The 15,184-nt window shown below is 44.2% G+C and overlaps 1 protein-coding gene across 1 annotated transcript in view; it reads right to left on the reverse strand.

The window, feature by feature from the left end:
- TES (testin LIM domain protein) overlaps window positions 1-14,489 on the reverse strand; it is a 33,720-nt gene extending 19,231 nt beyond the window's left edge. The window contains exon 1 of the mRNA XM_081331859.1: window positions 14,184-14,489. Coding sequence (XP_081187985.1) covers window positions 14,184-14,210 — 27 coding nt within the window. The 5' untranslated portion in view covers window positions 14,211-14,489. The remainder of the gene's footprint in view (window positions 1-14,183) is intronic.
- Between the last annotated feature and the right edge of the window lie 695 nt (window positions 14,490-15,184).

Raw genomic sequence — 15,184 nt, forward strand, 5'->3', positions numbered from 1 at the left:
GCACTGGAGAAAATGCAAAATCGCTCGAGACCAAACTCGAAGGAATCAGCTGCCGGTGGGAGCGAGGCGATCCGTGCGGTCCCGTGACAGCCAGTCGGGCAAGCAACGCGAAGAGCGGCAGGGATTTATTTTTGCACCGTGGAGCTCCCCCTCCCCCTCCTCCCAAACTCCCCCTCTCTCCCCCTTCCCCCCACTTCCCAGAGCTGAATACAGGGTATTAACCGGCGGCGGAGGCTTGCAGAACGGCGGATCAAGCCTCTGTCGCCGGCGGCTGGATCCGCGCTCCGCAAGCCTCTGCCGCCGGCGGAGGCTGGATCCGTGCTCCACAAGCCTCTGCCACCGGCTGGATCCACGCTCCGCAAGCCTCTGCCGCCGGCGGAGGCTGGATCCGCGCTCCGCAAGCCTCTGCCGCCGGCGGAGGCTGGATCCGCGCTCCGCAAGCCTCTGCCGCCGGCGGAGGCTGGATCCGTGCTCCACAAGCCTCTGCCGCAAGCCTCTGCCGCCGGCGGTTCCAGCCTCCGCCGGCAGCAGAGGCTTGTGGAGCGCGGATCCAGCCGGCGGCAGAGGCTTGCGGAGCGCGGATCCAGTGGGGGGGAAAAGCCCTTTAGCAGGATTTGCCTGCATGCCGGCGGAGGCTGGATCCGTGCTCCACAAGCCTCTGCCGCCGGCTGGATCCGCGCCCTGCCGCCGGCAGAGGCTTGCGGAGCGTGGATCCAGTGGGGGGGAAAAGCCCTTTAGCAGGATTTGCCTGCATGCCGGCGGAGGCTGGATCCGCGCTCCGCAAGCCTCTGCCGCCGGCTGGATCCGCGCCCTGCCCCCGGCAGAGGCTTGCGGAGCGCGGATCCAGTGGGGGGGAAAAGCCCTTTAGCAGGATTTGCCTGCATGCCAGCGGAGGGTGGATCCGCGCTCCGCAAGCCTCTGCCGCCGGCTGGATCCGCGCCCTGCCGCCGGCAGAGGCTTGCGGAGCACGGATCCACCCTCCGCCGGCGGCAGAGGCTTGCGGAGCGCGGATCCAGTGGGGGGGAAAAGCCCTTTAGCAGGATTTGCCTGCATGCCGGCGGAGGGTGGATCCGCGCTCCGCAAGCCTCTGCCGCCGGCTGGATCCGCGCCCTGCCACCGGCAGAGGCTTGCGGAGCGCGGATCCAGTGGGGGGGAAAAGCCCTTTAGCAGGATTTGCCTGCATGCCGGCGGAGGGTGGATCCGCGCTCCGCAAGCCTCTGCCGCCGGCTGGATCCGCGCCCTGCCGCCGGCAGAGGCTTGCGGAGCGCGGATCCACCCTCCGCCGGCGGCAGAGGCTTGCGGAGCGCGGATCCAGTGGGGGGGAAAAGCCCTTTAGCAGGATTTGCCTGCATGCCGGCGGAGGGTGAATCCGCGCTCCGCAAGCCTCTGCCGCCGGCTGGATCCGCGCCGTGCCGCCGGCAGAGGCTTGCGGAGCACGGATCCACCCTCCGCCGGCGGCAGAGGCTTGCGGAGCGCGGATCCAGTGGGGGGGAAAAGCCCTTTAGCAGGATTTGCCTGCATGTCTCAAGTGCTACCTAATGTGCTTTCAGCCTCAGTCGGCCACTCCACATTGTAATCACGAAGGTAGCTCTCTAATGGAAAGGGAAGGGAAGGGAAGGAAAGAAAAGGAAAGGAAAGGAAAGGAAAGGAAAGGAAAGGAAAGGAAAGGAAAGGAAAGGAAAGGAAAGGAAAGGAAAGGAAAGGAAAGGAAAGGAAAGGAAAGGAAAGGAAAGGAAAGGAAAGCCCACCATCTCTCCTCTGCCGCTCGCTCTCGCCGCTCAAGCCCTGGCAAGCCAAAGAGACGAAAGGCCCCGAGCGATAGGAAGGGGATCTCTGCCCTAGAGCGGGAGGGGGGAGGGAAAGGGGGGGGAGGAAAGGCCCGATCGCTTTGTGTTGAGCTGGTTCAGCTCAGCCGGACTAGGCGGGGCTGCGGCTCCCAGCTGATGCCGCTGCCACCATCCAAGTCTGGCCGGCAAGAACTTTTTTTCTCCCCGCCCCGCAGTGACGAGTAAAGCGCGACTTACTTCCTCCTCCATGCCCACGTCGCCTTCTCGCCCAACAATCCCAAGTAAGGGGCGGCCTCAGAAAGGGGCTCTAACTTTCCCCTACCGCTCGAACTTATCTTGGAGAGGAAGGCAAAATCGGGAGAGGGAAGAAGAGCGAGGACTGGAGCAGCGCTTGCCCGGCTTCTCTCCCCTGCAGGGAGCGGCGGGGTCGGTTCCGCCTCCACCATGTTCTCTCTCGAGAGCCTTGTCCCACCTGCAAAACGCCAGCGCCGCCGCCGCCGCCCCCTTCCTAGCCAGCCCTCAGCCACTTCACAAGCACCCGTTGCCGGCCCAGTTCTATCAGACCCACGCGGCGCCGCACGTACTCCGTTTACACGGCCCCCGTACTTCCCCCACACGTCCCTTCTCCCGCCTCCTTCCCATAACGGCCTCTACCTACCGGATGGCGCCTCAGCTCCCCGTGTCCGCCGCCGCCGCCGCCACCCTGACCAAACCCTCTCTGCCTGCGCGCGCCCTCCCTCCCTCCTTCCTCTCTGTCTCTAGCTGGGCGAGGCTTCCAGCCGTCGCCGTGACGCTGCACACCCAGCTTCTCTCTGATTTCCCTGGCCCAGTCCAGTGATGCTTGAGAGGAAAAAACAAGCGAGCGGGCGGGCGAGGGGGGGAGGGAAAGGCGAGAATGACCGCTTTGTGTTACCTGCCATGAAACCAGTCCTTGCAGGCGTCGCACTCTATCATGAAGCGAGTTACATCGTAGGGCAGCCAGGCAGCGGAAAGAAGCAGGCAGGCAGGGCGCGGAGGTCCGGAGACCTGCCGACGTTTGGGGAGGTTTGGGGAGGTGCGCGCGCACCTCCCCAAACCTCCCCAAACTTCGGCAGGTCTCCGGACGGCGGCGGCTTGGGAGAGGTGCGCGCGATCCCGGAAGCACCGAAGCCTCGGCCGCGCGCAAGTCCTCGGTAAGTTCTTTTTTTTTTTGTTCACTGGAGTATAAGCCGAAGTGGATTTTTTCAGCCCAAAAAGTGGGCTGAAAAATTCGGCTTATACTCAAGTATATACGGTAGATTAAAAATAGGAATCTGAGCATGGTAATCTATTCTTGAAAGGATTTTGAACAATATCTTGTTATATAAATAGTCATTGCTGTCATCAGCCATTCAGCTGTGTCTGACCCTGGGCCTCTCTATGGATCAGTACTCCATGCATGCCCCTCTGTCTCACATTGCCTCCTTCAGATCTGCCATCATCATCTTGGTGTCATCCTTTATTATGTCCAGCCAACAGCTGGCCCCTTCTCCTTTTTCTGATCACTCCTAGCATGGTTGACTTTTTGAGTAAGTCAGCTCTCATGACATGATCAAAATATAACAGCCTCTGTTTGGCAATCTTGATTTCAAGTGATATTTTGGTGTAATAAAAATATGATATAAATATAAAAAATATATTTTACTATTTATATTTTATTTATATAAATAGTACTTAGTATTAATTCAGCTTGGCCTTGTATGTTTAACATCTGTAGATTTTTCCACATAAAATTAAATCATTTGTAATATATTGTAAAATCCAACCAAATTCTGGTTGGAATTTAGGAAGTATACAGGTAGTCCTCATTTAGTAATCACAGTTGGAACTGGTAACTTGGTTGTTAAGTGAAATGGTCACTCAGTGAAACTGCAACTATGCTCATGATCTTACTTCAACTTTCCCTTGATTTACTGAACTGCAAAGCCTGAGAATTTATCATTTTTCATCACCACTGTACTTGTGAATCATTGCTAAACAGGATATTGTTAAATATAACTCTAAAAAATTGTCAGTTATTAATAGTTGTCAGAAACCAGTACTTTTGAACAGTTAATTGGGCTATTTGGAGATGGAGCAGGAAGAGAATGGTACTTTCAGACTTGCAAGACTGATATCAGCCTCAGATGAGCCAACTCTATTTTATTGTAATGATACATTGACAAGTACTTGCAAATCTGAAAGTACAATTCTCCTTCTGCTCCTTTATTGCTTGGAAAACTAGCGAGGGTCTCTTCTGAGCCACTTGCCTCACTCACTATCAAGCCATGGGCTATGTTATCTCTTATCTGACAGTTTGGTGGCAGCATCTCTTCACTCAGTCTCCCAAGGTCTTTCTCACATATTCCACTATTACATCAAACCGCCATAGTCCTTTTACTGTAGCAGTGAATTGTAAAGAAGTCCTCTGAATGGTTTGCAGATCAAAAGGTATTAGAAAGTAGTTATCATAGCTAATTCTGAACTGTGTAGATAAATAATAAAATCAACCAGAAGTCAAAAAAGATACCCCGCTCCAGCCCAGGATGGAGCTGTAATTTTGGTCACTATCACACTATCGTCTTTTTAGGGACACAAGTCATCACAAGTGAAATAAAGAAAATCCTTTCTTTATTTGGAATATCTGATCTATGAAGTAAACCACACAACTCTGAGACCAGCACACTGCATTTCAAACAATCACGGTTATTTATTTAGCAATACATTTATAGCATAATAATGTGAACTGAACTGTATTAAACAGCTTATACCATACTGTTATAAACAATTTATAGTATAATAATATAAAATGAACTGTTTAGATGCTATATTGTTTTAAACTGATTTATTGTAATAATTACAATATTTATATACTGTTTTAGTCAATAGATTTTAATCAATACAGAAAAGCAACAGTGATTAACAGTCTACCATTTTTCTTAATTCAGGAATTTATTTTGCAGTAGAAATGATTAATCCATCCTCAGCATAAAATGTGTGCAAGTGCTTGAGTAAAACCTTTCCACACATGAATATAATTTAAAACCTCTGCAGAATTTATGTTCTATAACAGGCATGTCAAACTCGCGACGTCACGTGACGTCGCGCGATGTATCGGAACTTTTTCCCATTGCCGAAAATGGGATGGGCGCGGTTTCTCCATGACGTTCTGGCCCACGGGCCGGCAGTTTGACACCCCTGTTCTATAACAATGTTTGAGCAAGCAGATTTAGGAGGCAGAAAAATTAACTTTTTTTTCTGGAAACAAACAATATATGCTACTGCAGTCAACAAGTGGATTTATTTTGATTTAACTACATTGAACTTTGAATGCCTTTTAAAAAGCTTCAGGAAAAGCAGATCTCAAGCATTGCTACATTTGTCATCATTGTGATTACTTGCCTCAGAACATGTGTTATAATTGCTAAAACTATACATTGGACTGACATGGAATTATTTCTGAACACTAAAACTAATTTTCCAATGTATCCAAAATTATAACAAATTGGCCCATGCAACAGCCTAACAGAGGATGGAATTAATTTCTCCATAAATGGAATCATGGAAGAAACTAAGATACATAGGTCATTTGAAATGTTGCCAGAAGAGATTTCTGTATGTCAGTTGCTAAAAATTCTAAAAACATCTGGCATTTTAAACATGTCTAGTCAGATTTTAAACCTGACGGCATATGAAAGGCATTATAAGTGGACTGATTGAAATCATCTGCTTCACAGTGTCTTCATGACTAAAATATTACTTCAGAGCCTAGTGTTGTAAATGGTTACAGCCAACCTAATGTTTGAAGAAACAAAGGGCTTGATTTAATCAGCTTGGAATGCTCTAGGGGGGTGGGGTCAGCACTAGTCGACTTCTACATTAAACTGTGTTGTCTTCAGTCTTTATCTGGCCTCACTCAAATGAATCTTACCTTGACTTTTGCATGGAAGATATGCCGCCATGTTAAGCTAGGTATTCCTAGCTTAACATGGCTAGTTTTACTTCAGCCCCCAAATCAGCCTTCTGAACAGATTGCGCTCCATGTTGCTTCCTGGGAGCCTCAAGGAAATTACAGAGAGTAACATCTTGAAAGCATGGTCTCGCCTGGAAGCAACTCTTGACTTCTGTAAAGATATAACTTGGGGAGTCCCAGTTACTCTGGGCTGGACTGGGTTTGACACAAAGTTTAAGAGGAAAAGCATCCTAACCAGCATCCTGTCCTCAGTTGGATGGCTGTAACTTGCAGGAACCACAAGCCCAGACTACACATCTGCTTTACACTCTACATCCTAACCAGAAATTGAATCCATCCGCTCCTTTATTCTCCTATCCTTACAGCTTCAATCTTACCAGCCTTTCCACAAGGGAGAGTAGATTTGTCAATTTGTTGCAAATCCCAGATCACAGCCACAGAGACTGAAACAATCACATGTCCTGCCACAAGAGACTACAGAAATGATACCATGACACCAAAGCTCCACACATCCCATTTGAACATCTTAGAGCAAGTAATCTGTTACTGCAGGACTCTCATATAACCTCACAATGTTAGGAATATACAAGCTGATGCCTATTATTTTCTTCTGTCCTGCGGAATAAGAAAATGCTATCCAGCCCCTTCAGCCAGTGATCATGATTTCCAATAATGGAAGATAAGATGAGATGAGAAAAAAACGCTTTCAGGGTTTTTTTGAAGAACTGGATCAGGTTGTCATCAAAGAAGAACTATTGTTTCAACTTAAGAATGAAATGAATGAAATTTCACTTTTTTCTTTTTGTGTTGTATCTTCCATATTGTGAAAAACTATAGAAAGGACTATTTTCCTAGGAATATTTTGGATCAAATGGGAATGAGGGAGAAATTAATTAATTGATCTGAATTATCCACGGTTACCCCACTGCAATTCAACAGACTTTTGGTGGCTTACAGATACAGTATAATAAAAATAGAAAAAATACTGAACTATAAAAACCATAAAACAGGCAATGCAAAAAGACCCATCCTCCAGGAGGAGGCTACTTCAAGGTCTAATACCACTACCAAGAAACAATTCTGAGCATTGAACTCCTGGCCTCCTGAAACTGGAGAACAATCAATTGCCAACTCACCTACCAATGTTCAGGCCAATTTCTGTGGAGAGAGGTTGTCCCGTAGGTAGCTTGGTTTGAAGCCATACAAGTTGTCAGTAGCACTTTTGATTGCACCCAGAAGCTAAAAGGGGAATCAATGCAAGGCTCACTGGCAGTGAAAACTGCCAGTGAGCATCCAGGTGACTGTATGCTGTATCAACTAAAACATCTTGAGGGAACATGGTGGTGCAGTGGCTTAATGACACTGGGAATGTCGGCCAGAAATGGTTTGCACTCCGACAGTTCAAGCTTGGCTCTGTGAGTTCCCCGCATCTGACTGTTAGCTCCTGCCCTCCCAGCAGTTTGAAAGCATGCAATATTGTGAGTAGATAAATGGGTACCACTTTGGTGGGAAAAATCTAGCTGTGACCACATGAATGGAGAGAGGAAGCCAGCGATGGACCCTGGCCAGACGCTAGGAGGTGAAGGCGTGACTAGAGTGGCAGAGGAGCCTGGAAGAGCCAGGTGCTAACTAATTAGTGTAAAGATAGTTTGTCCCCCGCTGTGCACCAAGGATTGACATGCAAGTGCTGATGAACTAGTAACCTAGGCTGTTAGACTGCATTGTGTCTACCATGTGTATATTTCCCTGACTTTGTATGCCAAAATAAATAAGAAGCTTCTCAATGGTTTTTAAAGGTAGACCAATGTAGGCTGCATTGCACTAATCTAGATGTGTGATGATGAGGGCAGGAGTCACTGTCAAAAGGACCTCTTATCCCAGGAAAATCTGCAACTGAAACTGCAATGAGTCCTGCTCATGGCTCCCATCTACTGCTTTAGTGTGAATCCAAAAGGACCCCCAAGTCATGGATCTACTCCTCCCTGTCCAAAGTAATCATTGGGCTTGAAAGAGAACCCCAATGCACAAAGAGCAATTCTGTCTTGCTTGGGTTCAGTTCCAACTTGGTCTTCTTAATCTCCTCAGCAGCATCCTCAGTATGGCCTGGGGCTGTGATATAAAGCTAGGCATCATTGGCAAACATGATACTAAAACCACAAACTGCCAGATGACTTTTCCCAACAGCTTCATGTAGAAAGCAGAAGGGAGAGGATGGACCACTGCATTAGTCCATAGGGAAGCAGTTCTCTAATTGACTGGTACAATCTGCTAAGGAGTGTCTGCCCTGCAGGCAGTCATAACAAAGGTCATTCACTTGAGTAAACAATGCAATCTTGGTCTCATGCCCAGGCCTGAACCCTGATTCATGGGTCAGAACAATGTATTTCACCTATGAAGCTCAGTATGGTTAGAGATTGAATGGTGTTGTCTAACGTGGATGGACCTAAAAGGCCTCTTAAGAAGGGGATGCACCATGGCCTCTTTCAAAACCACAGGCATGTTCTCCTCTCACAAGCGTTAATAATCTCTTGGTTGCAGGAAATCCCTTCCTTCTGCCACCCAAAGGAGCCAGGGCTGAGGAACCAGCTTACAAATAGCCTACAGATAGCCAAGGTCACCCTGCAGATGAACCTATTCATTTCCTTAGATAATATGCCTAAGAGAATTCTCCAAGCACCAAGCTATACCCTGCCCAAGTAGAGTCCAGACTGAGTTTAGTCTGCATTTGAATTTTGTATTTTTGAAACAAGGTTATAATATTAAAAAATCAACACTGTTTGCACTTGAAAATGCAGTTTGCAAACCAGATACATACACACATACATGTATGTATACACATATGTATACATACCCACACACATACATACCCACAACACATATATACATAGACAAATATATTGTGTTTGTGTGCACGGACGCACATTGTTTGTAAAAATGATGTACATCTGGGATATTCCCTTTTTCTTATTGTAGTATTTGCAAGAAATGTTATTGCCTTCTTCACATTTTTGAAAACTTAAAAGGGTACCAGGGATGATAGCCTGGACAAATGTAGGCTAATTTCTAAAGCAAGGCAAAGTAAATAATTTGGTTATCCAGCTGAGGATGTTCAGTGCTCTCTGGAAAGTGCCTTTCTAAAAGCAAACTCGATCCTATTCTGGCATCTTTTTCACCAGTATTATTATTGAGCCATTATTCAGAATTCAGAGAGTTGAAGCTCACACGGCTAAATGTGGCCAAGGTCCAGAAGTGAAAGAATACATGGACATACATAGAAAGGCTGAAAGAGATATTGCTAGTAAACACTATATGAATATAAACACTATAGAGCCCTTCTTTGTTCAATAAGGTTTTAAATAGATGGAAACAATTTGTTACCTTGGCTTTTGGGATGAACATTTGGTTTCTTTTAAAGCTTACCCTTTCATGTTATTATTTTATGCTCTTAAGTTATTTTATTAGACAGATTCCTTGCTTGTAAGCATCACCACACAGTTCTTGCTTAGTTCTGCTCTGATACAAGTCCAAGTATAGAAATAAATTGAGGGTTTTCTTGTGATAATGCCACTTCTATAAAATTGCTTGCATAAAATACTAAAGCAATTGTACGTCTGTTAAGAAGAAGATGTTTTCATTTGGCCTCATTTCAGACAAGTTGCACTGAACTCAACTTCAACCCAATGATGGCACTGAACCCAACTTCAGAGTAATTAAAACAGTGATTTCTATGTTTCCTTGTTTCCAAAGTAGCAGACACAAAGCAAGAAGAATTGAGAAAAGCTGTATGAAAAGAATGAACAACTAGCACTTTGCAGTAAATAGGAGTCAAAACTTTATTCTTATACAGTGTTTCCCAGAAAATAAGACCCGGTCTTCTTTTTTTTTTGCCTCCAAAAGAGGCACCAGATCTTATTTTCGGGGTGTGTTTTTTCCATGATCTCACCTCACGGCAGCGGAACCAACAGCCCAGCCACTTCTTCTGTGGCCAAAGGAAATGCATTTGCAGCTGAGAATGGAGCTGCAGCCTGTATTTCACCATCAGAGGCCTTCTGGAAAGGCCTCTGCAGCCGAGAACTGAGCTACAGATTGAATCTGTAGTTCGGTTCTCAGCTGCAGTAGCCTTTCCAGAAGGCCTCTGATGGCAAAATGCAAGTGGGGGGCGGGAATCCAGAGCTCCATTCTCAGCTGCAGAGGCATTTCCTGAAGGCCTCTGATGGCAAAATGCAGGCCGGGGAATGCTGCAGAAGAAATGGGCTGGTGAGGCAAGGCAGGTGTCGATTCATGGGAGGCCTCGCTGCATTGGTAAGCGGGTGTGGGGTGCATGGGGCACCCCCACACCCCACCTTGATTTTAGGTGTGCGCCTCACCCCAAAACTAGGGCTTATTTTTGGGGTAGGGCTTATATTTCATCCACCCCCAAAAATCAAGCTAGGGCTTATTTTGGGGGTAGGTCTTACTTTTGGGAAAACACAGTATGTTAAACAGCCTTGTACTATATGATTAAGCCAGCTTGCATTTCTGACTCTCTTCATTTTAATTTTTCACACATCCAAGAATATACCTCAAGTCAAAGATTTATCATCTGAATAGAAATATTTATTTGCCAAAGAGAGGGACAGACGGATTGAACACCCATGACTGTGCCAGTTTCTTTTTTCCTGAGATAAACTATGTAAGCTTCACATGCAAATTGGCCTGTGTCTGTGACCTGATGACATATATTATGGAGGTCACCAATGTTACAGATGGCAACATAGACTCCAGCCTGGAACAAAAGCTGATCTAGGAAGCTTTTAATAAAGGATGAACTGGATTGATTTTGACAGATTTATGGTGAATGTGATATATTCTGGGGAATATATAAAATGTCTATGTGCATACATATGGAAAATACACAAATTCATATATTTGTACAAACATACTATATACAAAAACACAGACACACAACTTTTAAATTATATATAATAGAAAAAACTTTATTTGTGGAATAGCTCTGACTAATTTTAAAGACATTCCTGGCATTTAAAAACATCAATAGAAATGGGTTTATTAATTACTGATCTTTAAAACATATTGATATTTAGGCTCTATCCTTCCAAACCATGTATTGCTCAGGGCACGCCTATTTTTCCCTGAAAAGAATGATTCAAGCTTATTGTTGAAAATCAACAATCTCCCTGAGATTACATCCATAAATTGATGTCATGCTTATGATTTTATCTTTGTCAACCCCTCCCTACATCCAAGATGATTTCACTGCTTTACATACTATTAGGTGAAATAAAACAATGTGAGAGACTATGGATTTTTCTCATAGGTAATTAGGCAAGGCATTTTAAACAATGTAGATCCTACACTTGAACTCTATGACATTTACTGCTGAAAGGTTAAGATGTCTGTTGAGGGTGATAGAAACATTCAGGATTCTGAGAACATATTGTGGTTCTTCTTGTAAAATGGCTACTATGGGGAAATAACTCTATGAAAAGTACAGATTTCTACCAGGCCCTTTTTTTCTGCACTGCCCTTTGCAGTCCTTCAGCTTACTTTCATCCTTTTTCTGGGTAGATGATAAATAAAGGCAAGTCTCTTTAAGTCTAGCCCCACTCTGATGACTTTATAGACATATTAATGTAGGTATTTTGATAACAATACAGAAGCAGTTTATCATTTCCTTAGTGAAGTACAGTATGTATTTTTGATTTTACACTCTAGTCTACAACTTTGGAATGTTTTGGAAGTTTTCCACCCAAGTATTAACTAGGTGTGATTATGCTTATTTTTCTAACATAGCAGAGGTCAGTATAGTTACAAATCTATCAGTAGATTATAGCCATCTAAAATAAAATGTTATAGTTTGCATCTCTCTCATTATTTGAATTATACTTGATTTGGACTCAAAAGAAGACTGCTTTTAAAACAGCAAACAGTCTTGGTTAATTCTCGCTCATTATTTTACATCTATTTGAGAAAAAATATTTTCCACAGTATTGTTGTATTGCTAAAAGTTACCATAATGCCGTGGTGGTGAACCTATGGCATGCATGCCACAGGTGGCACACAGAGCCCTCTCTGTGGGCATGCGCGCCGTCACCCCGGTCCTAGGCCTTCAGCTGGGTTTTATAAAACCTTTTACCTTTTGCTGCCATGTGCAAAAAAAAAGGTTCAATCAATCAATTTCAACTTCTCACAGGGAAAAAAAGATCTCGCAAAGTTGGAATTGATTGAACTTTTTAGTCCCACCCAGTCTGCCATTACCACCGCAGCCACGCCCAGCCAATGGGCCATGCCCAGCCAATGGGCCACACCCAGACAATGGGCCATGCCCACTCGGCACCCGACGATATATAAGTGGGGTTTGGGTTGCAGTTTGGGCACTTGGTCTCCAAAAGGTTCTCCACCACTGCCATAACTGATACATTTAATAACAAAATGTCTTTGAATGCATTACACATGCAATGTAGTTTGATGGGTCTCTCTCCTAGAAGATTGGTGAGATTTAACATAGGCAAGACTGGGAAACACTGCTCTGTACAGCAAAGATGAATCTAATTTCTAGATACTTGGACAGAGAAAAGGCAAAATAGAATGACCTGACCAAAAATAAAAACATTCAAAGGAATATAGAAACCTGTTGCTGCTTAGCGTTACATTTTTTTTAAAAAATCAACAAACTCTGATTTTAATATCTTAGCATCGCATCTGAATTTCAGCCAGTTGCTGAGTACCATTTTATGGTTGGGAGAATGTTACTGCATAGGTAGGCAGCTCTTGGGCTACAAATACAATTACGGTAATTATATAGTCCGTTCCCATATAGATGCATCGTCCACTATAGCAGGGCTGATAAGATTACTAACATGTATAGCTCAACAACATTAGAGCTGTTCTTAACCTCTGACACAAGCTTTTGGTCCTATATAGGTTTTCCATACATTATTTCTTTTAACTCTCTTTTAGGAAAAACAGGACGAAAAAGATAAAGACTCCAGTCGTCCCAGGACTTAATTCTTCTACATTCAATTTGACTTCTGCATCATTTTCAAGGGTGACAAGGAATTGTATATCTCATCTTTTTTTAGTTATTATAAGCAGAAACATTTGATAAATAGAATGTCTGACAAGCCATAATAATAAACAGCTTTCTCTGCAAATTTCTAATATTTAGTGTGCTCTATAAAGAAAATTATCTATAATTTTTAAAAAGCACATTTCACAGCTATATATTTTTTTTTAAAAAAAAAAGCTTATACAGCAAACTGATGTAGCAAAGTCCATTATTCAGATGCACCTTTCCAGACATTTAATCATAAAATAGATCTAATATTTATGTTGTTTACATGCCTGAGATTTATATTTATCAGCTTTTCATATCGTGGCCCAAGAACACAGGCCTTCCAAAGAGTTTGTATTGAGGACCACCCACAATTTCAACCAATTCAGAAACAATAGCAGTAACAATAGTCAGTAAAGAATGCTACAGGACATATGATCTGTTCTTGTCACCCCACCTACCCAAATAAAGCAAAGCTTTTATCTGCCACCAGAGGAAGAAGTTTCATTCAATTTTAATATTTTCTAAGATCCTAACTTTGGGAAGATTCATCTCCAGGTAACGTGATACAGTCAAAATTAAAGTCATCAATTTGAATAAGGGATGACAAGTTTAACTATTTCAGTGTTTTTAACCTAATGTCTTGAACTACAATATGTGCACAAGATCAGCTCATCTAAAGTCACCAAAGCCAGAAGCAAATGCAAAAATTATAGAAAACATTGACATAAGTTAATCTATTTATCATAGAAACATATGTCTTGATGTCTTTGTACTCAAAGAACTTTTGTTTCTGGAGTCTTCCTGTGTAGATAGGCAGCAGAAATGAAGATAGGTTTCTTTTTATGTTGGGGGTTTGCCTGAGCAACTTTGTTCAGGTAGCATTTTGGACAATATGTAAGTATGCAATTTTATGCCAACATTTCAACATTCCTAACTGAAATGGTTGTACATTATTAAGGGTCCCCCCACACACACCATTTATATTTTGTATTCAGCTGGAGGAAGTAGGTAATTCAATGTAACCTTTATTTAAAGGAGTGAACAAGATTTACCTCTACCTAAATTATGATCATATTGTACTATATAAACATTTATGTACCATAAACATGCATATAGTCTCACCTTCAACCCAATCAACAGCCAGTCAACCAACCGACCAAATAGTTAGTCTCTACAAAAAGAAAATCATCAATTTCCCTTCCCAAAACACTATTCTCTGGCTTCGGTGAAAAAGGACTGAAATGGTGGGGTGCCAAATTTGAGACCATGTCAAAGGGCAAGACAAGATTCCAAGGGATTCCGGAATTGCCCAGCGCATACAGGTAACTTCTGACCAATTACCCAGTTTCCTGACTCACTGTTCTCTTACCTTCTTGATTTTGCTCTCCAAATCCATGTCGGGATCCTCGGCACGGAGAACACGAGATTCCGGGACCAACGGCAACAGAGACGCCTTTTTCCTTCCTCCTCCACCTTTACTGATGATAGAAGGATGTGGTTAGAAAGGAAATGTGTTTCGCGAGATTGCTCCACACGCTAGCTCCTGGTCTCCTTTTGCATCTCTCCAGCTGCTGCGGAGTAGAGTCAAACTTCCGTCTTCTGCGGCAGCGGGGAAAGGAACAAAGGAAGCCCTGCAGCCAATTAAACCCCAGCAGCTTGCAAGTCTGACAGCCAATGGCGGGGCTTCCGAATACCTTTACTCGGCAGGCGGGTTGGCTTTTGCCCGGGGGCAATTCGCGTTTAATTGCGTGCGTTAAGTGAACGCAAGTCAGAGCTTTGGCAGCGGTTTGAGCCAACCGAAGTCTAGGCTTAAAGCGGGACTTTTCGCAGGGTTTCTGAGTCAGTCAATGAATGAGGTGTCAGAGAAGGTCATGGCAAAGGTATTTGCTGACGCAGCCGCCCAGCTCAGCCAATTGCTGCTGGTGCATTTGACTATGTTTTCTTTCTCATCTAAGACGAAGAAAAAACACGAACAATTTATTATTGGATTGGATTGAGGGACGGACTGCTCTTAACGAGATTATTCTTTCTTTTGAAAAACTACTTCCCCGCGTTTGGGTAATTAATGAATCTTTCCCTCCCCCCGCCCCCGCCGCTCTCTTGAATTTTGGACTCAGCTAGATGGCATTGCCTCGCCAGATCTACAAAAGCTAGGCATGGTGGTCCACCCTTAGTAGAGTATAAGAGATACCTTGAAATCTGAAGGCTGTAGAAAATGAAAAATATCAAAAGAAGGCAATGGAAAAATTGCATGGACATACATATGGAGTCATCAGGAGTTGAGTTCTCTTGAAGAAGATATTTGCCTCTCATTTTATATCCTATACCTGTGGTGGTGAACCTATGGCACGCATGCCACAGGTGGCATGC

Source organism: Vipera berus (assembly GCF_964194415.1).
Source record: "Vipera berus genome assembly, chromosome: 6".
Taxonomy (NCBI): Eukaryota; Metazoa; Chordata; class Lepidosauria; order Squamata; family Viperidae; genus Vipera; species Vipera berus.